This window comes from Leptonychotes weddellii, chromosome 3 (assembly GCF_054177405.1).
Source record: "Leptonychotes weddellii isolate Sample4059 chromosome 3, ASM5417740v2, whole genome shotgun sequence".
Classification (NCBI taxonomy): domain Eukaryota; kingdom Metazoa; phylum Chordata; class Mammalia; order Carnivora; family Phocidae; genus Leptonychotes; species Leptonychotes weddellii.
The window spans coordinates 24,185,600-24,203,589 of record NC_138371.1 but is presented as its reverse complement, the minus strand read 5'-3'; the positions used below and the strand labels follow the sequence as shown (position 1 = coordinate 24,203,589).

At 38.0% G+C, this 17,990-nt stretch overlaps 1 protein-coding gene across 12 annotated transcripts in view; it reads left to right on the top strand.

Moving 5' to 3' along the window:
* UNC80 (unc-80 subunit of NALCN channel complex) overlaps positions 1 to 17,990 on the top strand; it is a 223,590-nt gene that overhangs the window by 20,627 nt on the left and 184,973 nt on the right. For all 12 annotated transcript variants that reach the window (XM_081813703.1, XM_081813705.1, XM_081813699.1 and 9 more), the window contains exon 7: positions 3,791 to 3,930. In XM_081813703.1, the coding sequence (XP_081669829.1) occupies positions 3,791 to 3,930 (140 nt within the window). The remainder of the gene's footprint in view (positions 1 to 3,790; positions 3,931 to 17,990) is intronic.

Below are 17,990 nucleotides of genomic sequence, written 5' to 3'. Positions count from 1 at the left end.
AGGTTGTGGAGAAAGGGGAACCCTCTTACACCATTGGTGGGATTGCAAGTTGGTACAGCCACTTTGGAAAACAGTGTGGAGGTTCCTCAAAAAATTAAAAATAGAACTACCCTATGACCCAGCAATTGCACTCCTGGGTATTTACCCCAAAGACACAGATGTAGTGAAAAGAAGGGCCATATGCACCCCAATGTTCATAGCAGCAATGGCTGCAATAGCCAAACTGCAGAAATAGCCAAGATGCCCTTCAACAGATGAATGGATAAAGAAGATGTGGTTCATATATACAATGGAATATTACTCAGCCATCAGAAAGGATGAATACCCAACTTTTACATCAACATGGTTGGGACTGGAGGAGATTATGCTAAGTGAAATAAGCAGAGCAAGTCAATTATCATATGGTTTCACTTATTTGTGGAACGTAAGGAATAGCATGGAGGACACTAGGAAAAGGAAGGGAAACATGAAGGGGGGGAAATAGGAGGGAGAGATGAACCATGAGAGACTATGGACTCTGAGAAACAAACAGGGTTTTAGAGGGCCGGGGGGTGCGGGGATGGGTTAGCCTGGTGATGGGTATTAAGGAGGGCACGTACTGCATGGAGCACTGGGTGTTATACGCAAACAGTGGATTGTGGATCACCACATCAAAAACTAACGATGTATTGTATGGTGACTAACATAACATAATAAAATAAAATAAAATTTTAAAAAATATATGTATTTCTAGGTTTTCCAGATATACAATAAAAAAAAAGCCACATGGTTATGTATACTGGCATTAATTTAGTATGTTTTTAGATGACCTACCTTCACTTCCAATTCAACACGTGCAAAATGCAATTTTCTGCTTCCAGCAACACTGGATCCTCTTTCTAACTGATGCATTACTGTCAGCGGTGCCATCATCCTTTCTCCCCTCAAAACTGCAAATGTTGGAGTCCTATTATATCTACTGTTTCCTGAACATTTGCTGAGTACAGACACTGTGGTTTGTCTGCTATATTTTACCTATCCTAAGATATATATTTTTTTCACTTTTAACATATTTGAAGTCAGGTGTTTGATGATCTTTGGCCTCTTAAAACCTCCCTGCCTGGTAGCAGTATTGATAAGGTTGTCATTTTCATAAGGTTGCACAGCATGAACTTGTCATTTCCAGCATCTAACTTTGCAGAATCAGGATCAGTGACTTAGAAGAATATGTCAGAGGTAATAGTGGAGTACTCTTAAGAAATAACACTTTGAAGAAATAACATTTTTGACACAGAAAAAGTTACTCTATGGAAAAACATGTATCAGAAACTCTGATTTAAAATTTAGAAATTTCAAGAATACCTCTACCAATTTATTTCACTTATATCATCCTTTTTACATATATACAGGATGAATATATAATCAAAAGCTATGCCTAAATAAGTCTAAGTAAGATAGTGCTTTTAATAAATATATTAGAAAAAGTCCTCCCTGGTAAGTGTCTTAGTTTAATTAACAGTTTTTTCTTAATTGAACATAAAATAATTGTGTCTTATAACTGATGACATATTAGAGACAACAAAATACGTATCCTATTTCATTCTTCTTCCTCATCTCAATTTGAGTTCTTGCTGAGTCATATTGTTTTATCTTGTTACGTTGCTCATATGTGTTCTTTATTCTCTGTGCCCGCTACTACCCTCTAAATCCCGGTCCTCATTACTAGATTGCAGCTAGAACCACCTAATTGGATTTTTCTACCTCTAGCCTCTCCTGCTTCACATAAATACCACTTAATAATGCCTGACTAATCTTCCTAATGCATCATTTATTTATTAACGCATCATTTATTTATTAACTCATCATTCCACAGAGGCTTATTATATGCAAGGTTGCCGTTCTTTCTTTATATCCCTTGCTCCCTAGGAACCTATAGTGGATTTCTTTTACCATCACCTCCAGACCAAACTCTTCTCCCTGGTTCTCTGTGCCTTCTACCACCTAGCATCATTTTTCTTAAGTGACCTTGTTTACCCCTTCAATTAGTTAAGCACTGCTTCTCATATATAGAGCATGCTGCTTTAGCTTCTGGGTCTTTGCTCAGACTGTCTCCTCTATGTGGATTGCTATCTTTCCTCTTCATTGCCTGTCTAAATTTTATCTTTCTTTTAAGGACCAATTAAGATCTCAACTCCCCCATGAACTCCTGTCCAGTCACTCTAAATCTGCACTGCCTCATATGGTAACCACGAGGCTCATGTGGCTCTTGAACACTTGAAATAAGGCTAGTTTGAATTGAGATGTGTTCTAAGTATCAAATGTACACCAAATTTTGACTACTTAGTATGAAAAAAACATATATCTTAATGATGATTTTTATATTGATTACATGTTGAAATAATAATTTGGGGTTAAACAGAATATAATATTAAAATTTCACCAATGTTTATTATTTTTAAAATTAGGTATGTGTCTCATGTTTGTGGCTTGTATTATATTTCTATTGGGCGTGCTACTCTAACCTATATTCGTCTTAAACTTAACTGTAAGTTCTTGATTTCAAGGTTCAGATTCATCTAATACTTTTTTATCTCCCAAATTACCCAACATGAAGCACACATAGCATGCTCATGCTAAAGGATTCCCTGATCTAGTTCAGAGGACTTATTTTATGAAATTTCTAGCAGTGTATTTGTCTCTCTATGCATCATGGTTGGACAGTGCTTTCTTATTTTACATATGAAAATAGAAATTATGAGAACTATATGTTAAGGAAAAAAAAGAAGAAGAAGATAGCAGGAGGGGAAGAATGAAGGGGGGGAAATCAGAGGGGGAGACGAACCATGAGAGATGATGGACTCTGAAAAACAAACTTGAGGGTTCTAGAGGGGAGGGGGGTGGGGGATGGATTAGCCTGGTGATGGGTATTAAAGAGGGCACGTTCTGCATGGAGCACTGGGTGTTATGCAGAAACAATGAGTCATGGAACACTACATCAAAAACTAATGATGTAATGTATGGTGATTAACATAACAATAAAAAATTTTTTTTTAAAATTATGAGAACTAAAATACTATGATAAATGTTTGAGGGTCTTCATACATAAGTGAAGAATTTCATCTGTAATACCTATGGAAAGACAATGTCCTATTACCTGAGCAGAGTTGTACTTATTAGCTAAATGTCATTAAAATAAGCTACTCTGTAAGAGAATGGCTGCATTTGTGCTTAACAAATCGAAATAAAGGTCATCGTCTCCAACTGGAAAAATGTATCCCATCCTCCTTTAATGAGTGAGAGAAAGACCTGAAACTTGTGCTTCGATTCTCATTTTCTGGCTTCAGTTTGATCAGCTCTTACTAACCTGGTTTCCAGCTCAGGCCCTACTCAGCTCACCTCAGTATTGGCACATCTTTGATGAGCTGGTGGTTTGTAACTCTTCTAGAGATCCTGGGTATGTGAGCTGAAAAAGAAAAGAATCAAGGGAAAAATGAAATAAAGTTTATGAAAGTATTTAGCTGAATGCTTAAAATAATATACATGGTTCTCTAGAAGTCTTTTTCCATTCGCTCTTAGATGAAAGCAAAATCCCTTGGTCTATGACCTTGTAGTTAGCTATGCTATAAAGAAAAATGTTCAATTTAAAAAAAAAAAAGTATGTACTATGATGGCTAATTCTAGAGGATGTACCTGAAGGAAAAAGAAAGGAAGGAAGGAAGGAGGGGAGGAAGGAAGGAAGGAAGGAAGGAAAGAAGGAAAGAAGGAAGAAAGGAAGGAAGGAAGACTAATCTGTTATCTCTACCTCCAAAAGGGACTCCAGGTGGTCTGTGAAACTTTCCAGTCAGATCCCATGTCACCCAAGGCCACGATTTCAGGCTGCCACCGAGGAAACTCCTTCGATGGAAGTCTGTCCTCCCAGACTTCCCAGGAAAGAGTCCCATCGCATTCCAGGTACATAATTGCAATGTTAGGGAAAAAACATTTTTCCTTGGTCACTCAAAAGTTAAATATGCATTTTTAGCTACTTGTATAGCCTCTGTTCCTTAGAATGTGTCAGTGCATGATATGTGTATACATATTCTTGGTCATGGTATAGTTAGGTTAATAATTCCATGGGCGCCCAGGTGGCTCAGTTGGTTAAGTGACTGCCTTCGGCTCAGGTCATGATCCTGGAGTCCCAGGATCGAGTCCCGCATCGGGCTCCCTGCTCGGCAGGGAGTCTGCTTCTCCCTCTGACCCTCCCCCCTCTCATGTGCTCTCTCTCTCAAATAAATAAATAAAATCTTTAAAAAAAATAATAATAATTCCAGAAATGTGCTATGAATGGCTCTCATTTAAACAAACTTGGGTGGAAGTGGAAAGACCTATCTGATAATAAGATGTCTGCATTAGATGATATTTTAAATATTTAAATACAGAAATTCAAATTATGCTATCAAATATACTGCAGGGATGTGAAAAGATCTGCTAATCTATTGTGTAAGAATACTTTATATCAGCAGATCCTCATGTTAAAATGGGTGCTTTTAAAATACCCACAGGGAATTGAAAAGGTTGTTCTTTGTAAACATTACAACACTGCCCTTGTTAGCTTGTGTATGTGGTAAATTTGCTTCCAAATGCCTTCCCTTGGGACAGACATCAATCGTCTTCTTCCTGTCCCCCACTGAAATGATGGAAGCCTGAATTCATGAGGTTTGCTTTTGAACCCAACTAGATCCTACACTTAGCGGGCAGGAGTGCCTGAGACAATTTGTGTATCCCTATTTTCAAATGAGGTTACTATCTCTAATGCATAGTACTTTAAAAGGAGGCATTTCTTAAAAATGGTTTTATTGAGGTATAATTTACATACCATAAAATTCACCTATTTGAAGTGGACAATTTAATGACTTTTAGCAAATTTATAGAATCATGCAACCATCATCACAGTCCAGTTTCAGAACACTTTGGTCATGCCAAAATGTCCCTTGTGCCCATTTCAGTCTCCCATTCCTACACCCTGCTCCAGATGATCACTTAATATATTTTCTGCCTATATAGTTGAATTTATGGAATTTTCAAAGAAATGGACGCATGCCATATATGGTCTTTTCCATCTGGCTTCTCTCACTTAGCATAATGCTGTGGAGGTCCATCCACATTACAGCATGTACAAGTAGTTCCTTCCTTTTTATTGCTAAAGAGTATTCAGTCGTGTGGGTATATCACACTGGAGTTCTCCATTTATCACTGGATGAATATTTGGGTTGTTTTGACTTTTCGTCTATCATGAATAATGCTGCTATGAGCATTCACATACAGGTTTTTGGGCAGGCATATGTTTTCAGTTCTGGTATCCTAAGTAGATACGTAGGAGTAAAATTGCTGGGTTGTATGGTAAATTTATGTTTAATTTTTTAAGAAACTGCCAAACTATTTTCCATAATGGCTCACCATTTCACATTCCCATCAGAAATGCAAAAGAGCTCATTGTTTCTCTCTCTACTTGGCAGCAATTGTTCCTGTCATTTTTACTATAGCCATCTTCATGGGTGTAAAGTAAGAGCTGATTGTAGTTGTAGTGCATATTTTCCCTATTGACTAATGATGTTAAGTACATTTTCAGGTGCTTATTAGCTATTTGAATATCTTCTGTGGTGAAATCTCTATTCAAACCTTTTGCCCAAGTGTTAACTGAATTGTTTGTGTCCTTATGATTGAGTTGTAGGAATTTTTTATATATATATATTCTGGATACAAGTCCTTTATCCACAGATATATCCACAGATATTTCCTCTCAGTATTATCTTACCTTTTCATTTGGTAATTTTTAAATCATTGACTTCCTCCTGGCACCAGAACCAGGCTACATGGGTATAGCATTTTTTAACGAATTCTTAGAATTGTTGAAAGCATGAAGTTTTATGAATATAATTGCTTTTTAACCCAAATACTACTATGTTGTGCTTTAAAAAAAATAATATGCAAAGAGTTCATCTTTGTATCTTTATTTGGGACTTTAAAAGGAAGTGGCCCGGGCGCCTGGGTGGCTCAGTTGGTTAAGCAACTGCCTTCGGCTCAGGTCATGATCCTGGAGTCCTGGGATCGAGTCCCGCATCGGGCTCCCTGCTCAGCAGGGAGTCTGCTTCTCCCTCTGGCCCTCCCCCCTCTCATGCTCTCTCTATCTCATTCTCTCTCTCAAATAAATAAATAAAATCTTTAAAAGGAAGTGGCCCAGTTACATGATCTTTTGCTGGTTGAGAATATGAATATTGACAGCAACATTAGTTGTGTAAGCAGAGTTTGTTTGTATTTATCCATAGGATTTACCATTCTAGGTCATTGGTGGTAATGAGTACTTCAAATCTTGTAATTTTTAATGTGGAAGGAGCCCTGTGAAGATCACCAACTCAATCTGATGCACTAACAACATTTTCACCACTTAAACCCTTTCAGCAATGAGGAATTTAGTATTCTTGGATGAAGTTCATTTCATTTTTAGACAGCTCTTTTTAGTGTCATGTCCTTCTTATATTTGTTTTTTTTTAAAGATTTTATTTATTTATTTGACAGAGAGTGAGAGAGAGCTAGAGAGGGAACACAAGCAGGGGGAGTGGGAGAGGGAGAAGCAGGCTTCCCGCCAAGCAGGGAGCCCGATGCGGGGCTCGATCCCAGGACCCTGGAATCATGACCTGAGCTGAAGGCAGGCGCTTAACGACTGAGCCACCCAGGCGCCCCTATATTTGTTTTTTTAATTTAAACTCAATTAGCCAACACATAGTACATCATTAGTTTCAGATGTAGTGTTCAACAATTTATCAGTTGTGTGTCCTTATATTTGACCAAATTTTGCTCTTCTGTATTTTCTGTCTATGATTTTTATATTAGTTTTCTACTGCTGTGTAACAAATTACAACAATTTACTGGCTTAAAACAACACACATTTATTATCTCACTCTTTCTGTATGTCAGAAGTATAAGCACAATTTAGCTGGCTTCTTTGCTTTAGGGTCAGACCAGGCTAAAATCCAGATGTCAGGATGGGCTGCAGTCTCATCAGGGGTTTGACTGAGGAAAGCTCCACATACAGGTGCCCTGAGGTTGTTGGCAGAAGACTGAGGTTCATGTTTTCCTGTTGACTCTTGTCTGGGAGCTGCTCACAATTTCTAGGTGCTGCCCACAGTTCACTGCCATGCGGCCCTCTCCATAGTTACCTTACAACACAGCAGAGAAATTCTAATTCCAGTCTACTAATACAGAGACTTTATAATACAACATGATCACAGGAATGATATCTAATCACCTTTATGATATTTGTTGGTTGTAAGAAAGGCACAGGTCCTGCCTGCAATCAGGAGAGGATTATAGGGTATGTGACTACCATCAGATGGGAATGAGGGATGGCTCCCTTAAGTCTGTTTACCACTGTCATTTTGAAGTTGTACAGACTCTTCCCAGATTAACTTTCCATTTATTCAAAAGTAGCTATTGTGAAGGACGCCCCCCTCCACACACACTCCAAGACTTCCATTTTACTTGATGACAATAGTAACTCACTAACAAAGTTATCAAGGGCATAATTAAATCAGATTTGGGGAAAAGGTATTTACTTTGGATACAGACTAAACAATAAGAACTACCTTTCATTGGATATCTTTTATATGCCAAAACAAAACTAGTGTCCTTACATTTATAATGTTATCTAAATGTTTATGCATTTATTTTTGTCTTTAAAAATTTTTTTATTGGGGCACCTGGGTGGCTCATTCGGTTAAGAGTCTGCCTTCAGCTTAGGTCATGATCTTGGGGTCCTGGGATCAAGCCCCATGTTGGGCTCCCTGCTCAGCAGGAAGTCTGCTTCTTCCTCTCCCTCTTCCTCTGACCCTCCCCCTGCTCATGCTGTCTCTCTCTCTTGCTCACTCTCTCTCAAGTAAATAAAAATCTTTTTAAAAAAATTTTATTGAAGTATAATTAACATACAGTGTTCTATTAGTTTTAGGCGTATAATGATTCAACAATTCTATACATTTCTCAGTGTTCAAGTTAAATGTATTCTTAATCTCCTTCACCTGTTTCATCCATCCCCCCACCTACCTCCCCTCCGGCAACTACCAGTTATCTCTATTTAAGAGTCTGGCTTTTTGTCTTTTTTCTTTGTTCATTTGTTTTGTTTCTTAAACTCCAAATATGAGTGGAATACTCTATGGTATTTGTCTTTCTCTGATGGACTTATTTCATTATTCATATGCCAAGATTTCATTATTCTTCATGGCTGAGTAATATTCCTCTGTGTGTGTGTGTGTGTGTGTGTGTGTGTGTGTGTATGTGTGTATGCCATGTCTTCTTTATCCATTCATCCATCTATGGATGGATGCTTGGGTCACTTCTATATCTTTGCCATTGTAAATAATTCTGCAATAAACATAAGGGTGCATATAACTTTTCTAATTAGTGTTTTCATTTTCTTTGGGTAAATACCCAACATGGAATTATGGATTATGGATTATGGCAATTCTATTTTTAATTTTTTGAGGAGCCTTCATACTGTTTTCCACAGTGGCTGTACCAATTGGCATTCCCACCAACAGACCGTGAGGGTTCTTTTCTCCCCCATATCCTTGCCAACACTTGTTATTTCTTATCTTTTTCATTTTAGCCATTCAGACAACTATAAAGTGATATCTCATTGTGGTTTTAATTTGCACTCCCCTGATGGTGAGTGATGTTGAGTATCTTTTCATGTGTTTGTTGGCCATCTGTATGTCACCTTTGGAAAAATGTGTATGCAGATCCTCTGCCCATTTTTAATTGGATTAGGGATTTTTTGGTGTTGAGTGCTATAAGTTCTTTATATGTTTTAGATATTAACCCCTTATTGAATATCTCATTTGCAAATACCTTCTCCCATTCAGCCGGTTGACTTTTAGTTGTTGGTGGTTTCCTTCTCTGTACAAAAGCCTTTTATTTTAGTGTAGTCCCAAACATTTAATTTTACTTTTGTTTCCCTTGCTTTAGGAGACATATCCAGAAAAATGTTGTGATCACCAGTGTTAAAGAAATTACTACCTGTGTTTTGTCCTAGGAGTTTCATTGTTTAAGGTCTCACATTTAGGTTCTTAAGCCATTTTGAGTTTATTTTTTTGGTATAGTGTAAGAAAATGGTCCAGTTCCATTCTTTTGCATGTAACTGTCCTGTTTGCCCAGCATCATTTGTTAAAGAGACTGTCTTTTCCCCATTGTATATTTTTGCCTCTTTTGTCATAGGTTAACTGACCATGTAAGCATGGGTTTCTTTCTGAGATATTTTGTTCCATTGATCTATTTGTCTGTTTTTGTGCAAGTACCATACTACTTTGATTACTGTAGCTTTGAAGAGTATCTTGAAATATGGGATTTTGATACCTCCAGCTTTGTTCTTTTTAGGGTCTTTTGTGGTTCCATACAAATTTTAGGATAATTCTAGTTCTGTGAAAAATGGTGTTGTTTTTTGATAGAGATTGCATTAAATTTGTAGATTGGTTTGGGTAGCATGGATAGTTTAACAATATTTGTTCTTCTGATTCATGTCTCTTAAGTGAATGTTAGACAAAGGTTGTAGCAGTGTCAAAGTTTTTGTCCTTAAAGAGCTCATTTTCTAAAAAGGTACTTAAAAGTAATTAAGTAAAATTATTTGTAGACTACTCTAAGACTATGAAGCTAATGCAAAAGAAAAGGATGGGAGGGAGGTTCTTTCTCCTTGAGACCTGAATGATATGCAGGAGACAGCCTCAGGAAGATCTGGGAAGAACAATGTAGGCAGAGGGAACAAGTCTAAAGGCTCTGAAATGGGAATAAACTCAGCATGTTTCAGGAACAGCAAGAAGGTTAGTGTGACTAGGGGTGGTGCTGAACAAGGGGGTACGATATAGGGAAACAGGTCAGAGAGGTTGTGAGGGGTCCAATCACACAGGAGCCAGGAGGCCATGTTAAGAAGTTTGGATTCTCTCCCAGGTGTGATGAAAAAACCACTGGAGTTGTTGGAACAATAGAGTGCATTAACCAAATTGCATGTTTTAAAGGTCATTCCAGATGGGTTATGGAAAATAGACTGGGAAGGCAAAAGTGGACACAGAGACTAATTAAGAGACTGTCACAATGGCCCAGGTGAGAGAGCATATGGCTTGGTCAGAGTGGAAGTACTACAGGTGGAAAGGCTAAGATGAGGCTGGAATTGGGGTTCATTTACAGGATAGAGCTGACATGACTGGATTTGGGGAGTGAGAAAAAGAAAGGAATCAAGCATAACTCTGAGATTTTTGGCTTGAGCAACTGCATGAATGGTGATTAAATTTAGGAGATAAGGAAGGCTGGTAAAAAGCATATATAAAAATACTTGACTTACTTTCATGTATCTCTTTACCATCATTCAAGCCACTCATCTCCCTGTGCCTGGAGTACTGCAGTAGCCTACTTATTAATCTCTTCTTATGAAATCTTGCCACCATCCAATACAGAACATACAGAGTAAAAATAAAAGGCAAACCACAAAACTCCTACTCTTGAACTCTTTTAACGCTGTCCAGTGCTATCAAGATAAAATTCAAAATCCTTGATGAACCCCTTAAGGCTCCACATCATTTGGCTGCTGTCCAGTTCTCTAGTCTAACATTATGCTGCTACCCACACCTCAGTGACTAAACTTCAACCCTTTTTTAGACTTTCAAACTTCCCCTTAGCTCTGAGATTTGGAGTATGTTATTCCATCTGTCTGCATCATTCTTCCATCTATCTCCATTTAACCAATTCCTGTTCCTTTATGACTCAATTTAAATATCATTCCTTTTTTCCCTGGGTAGGCTCTGGCAGATGTTTAACACTTTCACAGAACTCCATGTTTTCTCTTATAGCATGAGTAGCAAACATTATATAAATAGTTGTATGACTATTTGTCCAATAGTTATCTCCTCCATTAGACTATAAAATCCACACACAAGAGAAGGGACCAAGTCTCTGTTACTTCCTGCTCTCTCTAGTTTCTGGCACATGACCTTCACTGAAGGGTACTGAATAAGTGAATGAGTTTAATTTTTACAACAGCCGTGCAAAGACCTTATTACTCTTTTAAAGATGAGGAACTGAAGCAAAAAGAAATTAAATGGTTCCCCCAGGGACACACACAGGAAGTGGAAGAGCTATATTTGAGCCCAGTCTAGCCAATCACATGGCCCACAGTCTTCTCTACTCCCTCATGAAGAGGTAGATCTAAACCTTTCCGGACGTTTTCTTTGGTTTCTCTTCCATGGCCCTCCTCTAATTTGTCCTTTTTTCTACTTAAATGAGAAATTACTCAATATAAGATCAGAGATGTGATTTTTATATGCTTATGCATCTTTAATAGACTTACCAAGAAATTTAGTTTGGAGTTATACCCGTTTATCAGTTATCCATTGCTGCTCCAAATTACTCTGAAATTGACTGACTTAAAACAACAAAGGTGTTATCTCACAGTTTCTGCAGGTTATATATCCAGAACCAGCTCGGCTGCAGTTGTTCTTGGCTCAGGGTCTCCTTGAGGTTACAGTTAAGATGTTTGCTGGGACTGCAGTCATCTGAAGACATGATTGAACTGGAGGATCTGCTTCCAAGATCACTCAGGTGGCTTGTGCCTGGATGCCTCAGATTCTGAGACCTCTCCATAGGGCTACTCACAGTATGGCAGATGACTTGACATGAAATGAATGTGGTGTGTGTGTTGCGGGGGGGTTCTTTTTTAATAATTTCAGAAGTAATGTACCACTACTTCTTCCATATTCTGTTGGTCACACAGACCAACATAATATGTTTTAGGAAGAAACTATACAAAGGCATGAGTACAACAAGGTGAGGATCATTGGAGAGATCTTAGACTCTGGCTACCATTGTTTGCTCTCTGGCTCCCAAGGATTCCCTTCTCTTTCACATGCAAAATACACTTACTCTCACCAAGGTTGCCCGAAATCACATCCAATTACAGGATCAAATCAAAGTCTAGATCTCATTATTAAAATCAAATCTAGGTACAAATGAGGTACCCCATGTGTATGATTTAAGTACAATTCCTTTATTATAGTTCCTTTCAATCTGTGCACCTATAAACTAAAGAGACAAGTTATCTGCACCCAAACACCCACATACAATGGTGGGATAGGCACATGATAACTGCTGTGGACATGTCTATTTAAAAGGAGAATGTAGGAGGCACTGATCCATAGCAGTTCTGAAATCAAGCTGGATGAAGGTTGGAAACTTCTTGATTAGATCTCAGTCCTATTCTTGCCTATGGCTCTTAGCTCCACCCTCTGGGCTAATGATCCCATGCTCTAAATCAACTTTCCTTTTTTAAGAAAGATAGATGTGTTTATAGCTGAGTAGTTTTCTCAGCTTGCTTACTGCCAGTAAAATTTGGGAGATACAACAGCCTCTTTTAACTTTATACTGCTTTGGCAGCATTTTTGTTATATTTCTTTGAAAACTTTGGGAGTCCACTGTGAATCTTATTGGGGCCAACTAGAATAGACAAGTCTCTTTGAGATAATCCTTTCTGTAACTTGGAGAAAGGTTGAAGAACAACATCCTTAAGTTTCTTAAAAGTCTCCACCCAACCACCCCCCTTTTTATATGTGAATCACACTTTCAAAACCTTTAGAAGACCTTTTGTCTGATGGAATAATATTCTGAAGGAAGACCTTAGATCATTCTGATGTCCTAAAAAGATTTTACAGTTTCACCCTTGACTTTATCTTTAGACCATGTTTTTCCAGAAATGCCCTAGATTTGATGTTTGCTCAGAAGCCATTTCTTAATTTTAGCATTATTTCCCATCTGGAGAGGCTGAGAGCTTTCAAAATCATCAAACCCGAGCTCATTAATCTTTAATAGTTCTTCAGTTAGGGCAAATATTTTATCTTTCAATCTCCTGTAAGCAGCAGGAAAAAATCAGAGGACACCTTCAACACTTTATTTGGAAATCATAGATCACTGACTTTGTTAGGCATGTTTCTTTAACTCTCCATATCACAGCAGGCAGGTTTTGCCACTACCTAACAAGGATCTTCCTTACTCCTCTTTTCAATGTCATCTTCCTTACTTCCCTTTAAGCCCTTACCAGCAGCCTCCTTAAAGTTCAGGATTTCTATTAGTAATTTGTGCAAGGCAATTTATGCTTTCATTTTTTTAAGGATTATTTTTATTTTAGAGAGATGGCATGCATGGGGGGGGGTGGGAAGAGGGGCAGAGGTAGATGGAGAGAGAAACTGAAGCATACTCCACGCAGGTCACAGAGCCCAACACAGGGCTTGATCTCAGGACCCTGAGTTGGAAACCAAGAGTTGGACATTGAAGTGACTGCACCACCCAGGTTCCCCTATGCTTTCATTTTTTTAACACTCTTCAAAGTCTTTATAGCCTCTGCCTACTGCCTGGTTCCAAAACCATTCCCAAAATTTAGGATGTTATCTTGGTATGAAAATCTGCATTAGCTATCAATTGCGATATAACAAATTACCCAAATTTCTTAATAGCTTAAAGCAAAAGACATTTATCATCTGACATAGTTCCTGAGGGTCATGAATCCAGAAAGAGTTTAGCTAAGTGGTTGCAGCTCAGGGGTCTGTCAAGATGTTGGCCAGGGCTGCCATCATCTGGAAGTTTGACTGGGTGTGAGACTGCTTTCAAGATCACTCGGATGACTGTTGACTAGAAGCTACAGGCTTCACCATCTGAGCCTCTCCAAAGGGCTGCTCATGACATGACAGCTGGCTTCCCCCAAAACAAAGTATCCCATAAAGAGAGGGAGCAACCAAGATCAATGCTTCGGTGTCTTTAAACCTAATCTCTAAAGTTGACATGCCATCACTTCTGATATATGCTATAAATCATACCAATGCTGGTATAGAGAAGGAACCACATAAGGGTGTGAATACCAAGAAACAGGGATCATTGGAGCCTATTTTGGAGGCTGGCCACAACAAACAGTAATGATGATGATGTCACCATCATTTTAGATATAATTATGACTGTATCTGTACATTTTCTTCAATCAATTATTGAATATTCTCATATTCCTCCTTCACTAATTCTGTTCTACACTATCCAAAAAGTTTAAATGTAAGTAATTTCTACCTCAAATACTATATTTGGTCTGACTTTTAAAAATTATTAAAAGCAATATCAGGATGAAATGTGGAGGTCATAAAATACCCAGAAGCTTACATTTCTTACATAATTTTTCTCGGCCAGAATATGCATTGGAAATTTGCAAATATAAATTGCATATGATATTTCTTTGACAAACTACAAGGTTCAAGGTTTCCTGTTTGTGGATGGAAGTTGTTTTTTCCATTCTCTGAGATTACCACATTTAAACATCTATATACATACGCATTTCTTGACGCATACATACACACAGTCACCCTCAGCACACCCACACCTACATATGTGAATTCGACATGAATCAGTGGCACTTTAGAAGAATGAATTAGGTCTTCTCTCTGCCTAGCTGCAGTGGCTGGTTACCATGGAAATGATGCACAAGGTAGACCTTTCAGAAAATGCTAATGTTAATGTGTCTTTGTTGGAAGAATTCATGTATTAATCAGAAATGAAGAGAACTTTAATAACAAAGCAATGCAAATATCTTAGAAACAAAAGCTGTCTGCTTGTATCAAACAAATACAATTCATCATCTCTTTTGCCCTGACCTTGACTGAACAGAACATCACTCTTCCCTGAACTCTGCAATCAGTGAGCAGGTAGCTAGTTTTTAAAATTAATGTGAGATTTCATCTTCAATTACCATATGCACAGACTTAATTTCTGCTTTGTTAAATACTGTGTAGGGTCAAAACTGATTTCCACAGTTCTCTGCCTCCACAGATTATTATTTCCAGAGTGTTTTTCTGCCTTAGATGCTCTCTACTAGCATCCCTCAGCCCTAATTATTAATAACTTGGTTTCCTGAAGCCATAGTTGCATGGAAAATATGTTAATGAAATTTTTAGCTTTTTTGACAGTCAAAAAATTTGTCATAATGCGTTATTTATTTTATGAATATAAAAGAAGCATATGCTAATTATAGAAAAATATTTAAAGGTATAAAATATTTTTTTAAAGTAAAAATCATCAATGAGCTCATCAGGAAGATTTAAATATCATTCATTTTTTTGTATGTATACTTCCTTTCATTATTTTTACGTATACCATTTAGAACAAAAGTTGTATTCATACTTTAATAAAATTTTCATTTTTTTCTACAAAATGACTTACAGAATAATAGAATATTAGAGTTAGTAAGAGCATTTTTATCAGATCACACAATGATAGCCCCCATACCATCTTTTTCCAGTTATGTAAATTTTTCACTCACATGTTAATTAGATTGTTAATTAAAATGAGTTTTACCGGATTAGTGACAAGTTGATAATGGATCAACTTGTCTCTCTTAAATGAAATTAAACATTTATTGATGATTCTTCCTTTTTATTGACTACTCACCCCAATATAGCTCACACTTTAAGACAAACTCGTCCTTGAATAACACCTAAAATGAAGGTACTCTGGGTTATAAATATTTGCTACAGAATGCTCTTCAACTTCATTCTTGTTTCAAATGCGGTCTCTTTAAATATTAAGCAATTTAATGTGAATTTACTTAACAAATTTTTATTAACATAAAGACCCCTTTTTAGTCTCTGATCGCAGCCTTATGTTGGTGGAGTCTTGCTGTTGTGCAGTCCATCTTCAGCTGAACTGACATGATTTGTCAGGAAGTAGTTAATGACCACAGGACTCAAACTGTGCAGTTAATAATTGCTTTCATCAAATACATTTTGTATGTAGAGAAAGACATAAATTTAGTCCTCTGGCAGCCTTAGGGACAAAACTGGCAATATATCATTCAGTTAGTGTTTCCATATAGGAATTGTTTTGGATATTGGCCTAAAAGTGCAAAAGTCATACATTACATGTTTCTCTAGGGCAGTTGCTCTCCAATCTTATTAAGAGTGTTTAAGAATTACCTGGAGATATTGTATAAAATAAAGATTCCTGGGCTCTATCCCCAGCAATTCTGGTTTAGTGAGTCTGGGGTAAGACCTGGGAATGTGAATTTTTAATAAATTCTCTTCTCCCTATCCACTTGGGATTCTCAAAGAACTTGTCCACTGGCATCTCATTATATGGAACACTGCTCTTGGATTTGAAATAATTTATGGAACTCCCTAATCTAATTTACAAACTGGAAACATTTGGGGACACTGAGGTATGGGGCAGGAAGTAAAGGGTAAAGATAGCTAGTCCAAAGGGGGAAAAATAATTCTGGGGCGCCTGGGTGGCTCAGTTGGTTAGGCGACTGCCTTCAGCTCAGGTCATGATCCTGGAGTCCCGGGATCGAGTCCCGCATCGGGCTCCCTGCTCGGCGGGGAGTCTGCTTCTCCCTCTGACCCTCCCCCCTCTCATGTGCTCTCTCTCATTCTCTCTCTCTCAAATAAATAAATAAAATCTTTAAAAAAAATAATAATTCTGTTGAACTCCTAATATCTCCCTTAATCACAGCAGCCTAGTCAAGAAAACAATAGCTTTCACAGGCTCTTATAAGTCCAATGACTGTCACAAATACTTGAGGACCTAAAATTACCCAGCTGGTTGCCAAACCAACCTCATACTTTGTCTTTTCTTTAGGAATCCAAGACTATAGCATTGGGGTGGGGTGGAATCCTGTTATTCTAGGTATAAAGACAGGCTGAGAGAAGTGGGGTAGAGTAGTCCATGCTTTTTTAAGAAAGAGAAATGGAGGTGAGAGGTGGCAGGAAGAGAAGTGAAAGCCTCTTAAGGTTATGAGAATCGGGGTTATTTCTTTCCCTCAAACTGAGCTTGAGGATGTAATCAGCCAGTTTCCTCCTGAAATCTCAGGATGAAACAAGTCGTATACTGGTCAGGCTGAGACACGATCAAAACAGGGGTTAGTAACAAGGTTTGGACTGAGAGAGAGTGCCGAATCCTAACCACTAGACCACCAGGGAAGCTAGGTTTGGACTGGATATATAGGGAAGCCACAGGTACTCCGTGCCTGTACTCCAGGAGGACTAGCAGCTCTGGGTCCTGAGGGAAGGGAGGGAGCAGTTGTGGAGAACTCTGTGGAGAGAGTGACTAACAAGAGCTGTGACCACAGATGGCCTAGGTCAGTCCGAGGTCACAGGGCCAGTCCTAGGCAAACCTCTGAAAGCAAGGAGTCTTGGGGAAGACACCATTGTCCTTCTGCTGTCAGTCTCCTGTGAGAGCTTCCTTTTGCCAAATCCAGTCAGGAGCCAGAGGCAGGGGAAGCCCTTGGTAGAGTCTTCCAGGGCGGATGAGACTTCCAGGGCAGGGAGGTAGAGAAGGACGGAGAGGGAATGGGGTCTGGAAGTGGGGGCTGAAGGCAAATCAAAGTAAAAGATTTCCTGCCTGGGATGGGAACCCACATGCTCCTTATGAAAACTTGGCAACTCATAAAATTCTGAGACTCAGGCTTTTTATTAAAATGGTTACATAATAAAAAGTTAGAGGACAAAATCCTTTGAAAGAACAGACATTACACATCGCCTTGGGGATAATGAGACTAATTTGGGCAAAAAAACATATATACCTATATATATATATAGACGTATATACATATTTAACATATATAAGTATTAAAATCATGTATTATGTATTTGTTACATATAAATGTATGAGGTTATATATAAGTATATGTGTATATGATATATAGAACGTAGAATATATTATATACAGTATATACATATAGATGTACTTTATACAGATCTACTTTATGTATATATGAATAGCGGATTTTTAGTCCATATTGATAAAATCCAAGGTCTTAGCTAATGTTCTTTAAAGAAACACAGAAAAGTATACAACACCTAAGTGTTCAGTTTTATGTCTTTTCACAAGTGAATACAATAATCATGCTGATAAAATAGAACATGATAAGCACCCTAGCCTGTCACATCATATAACACATAAATAATATTTGG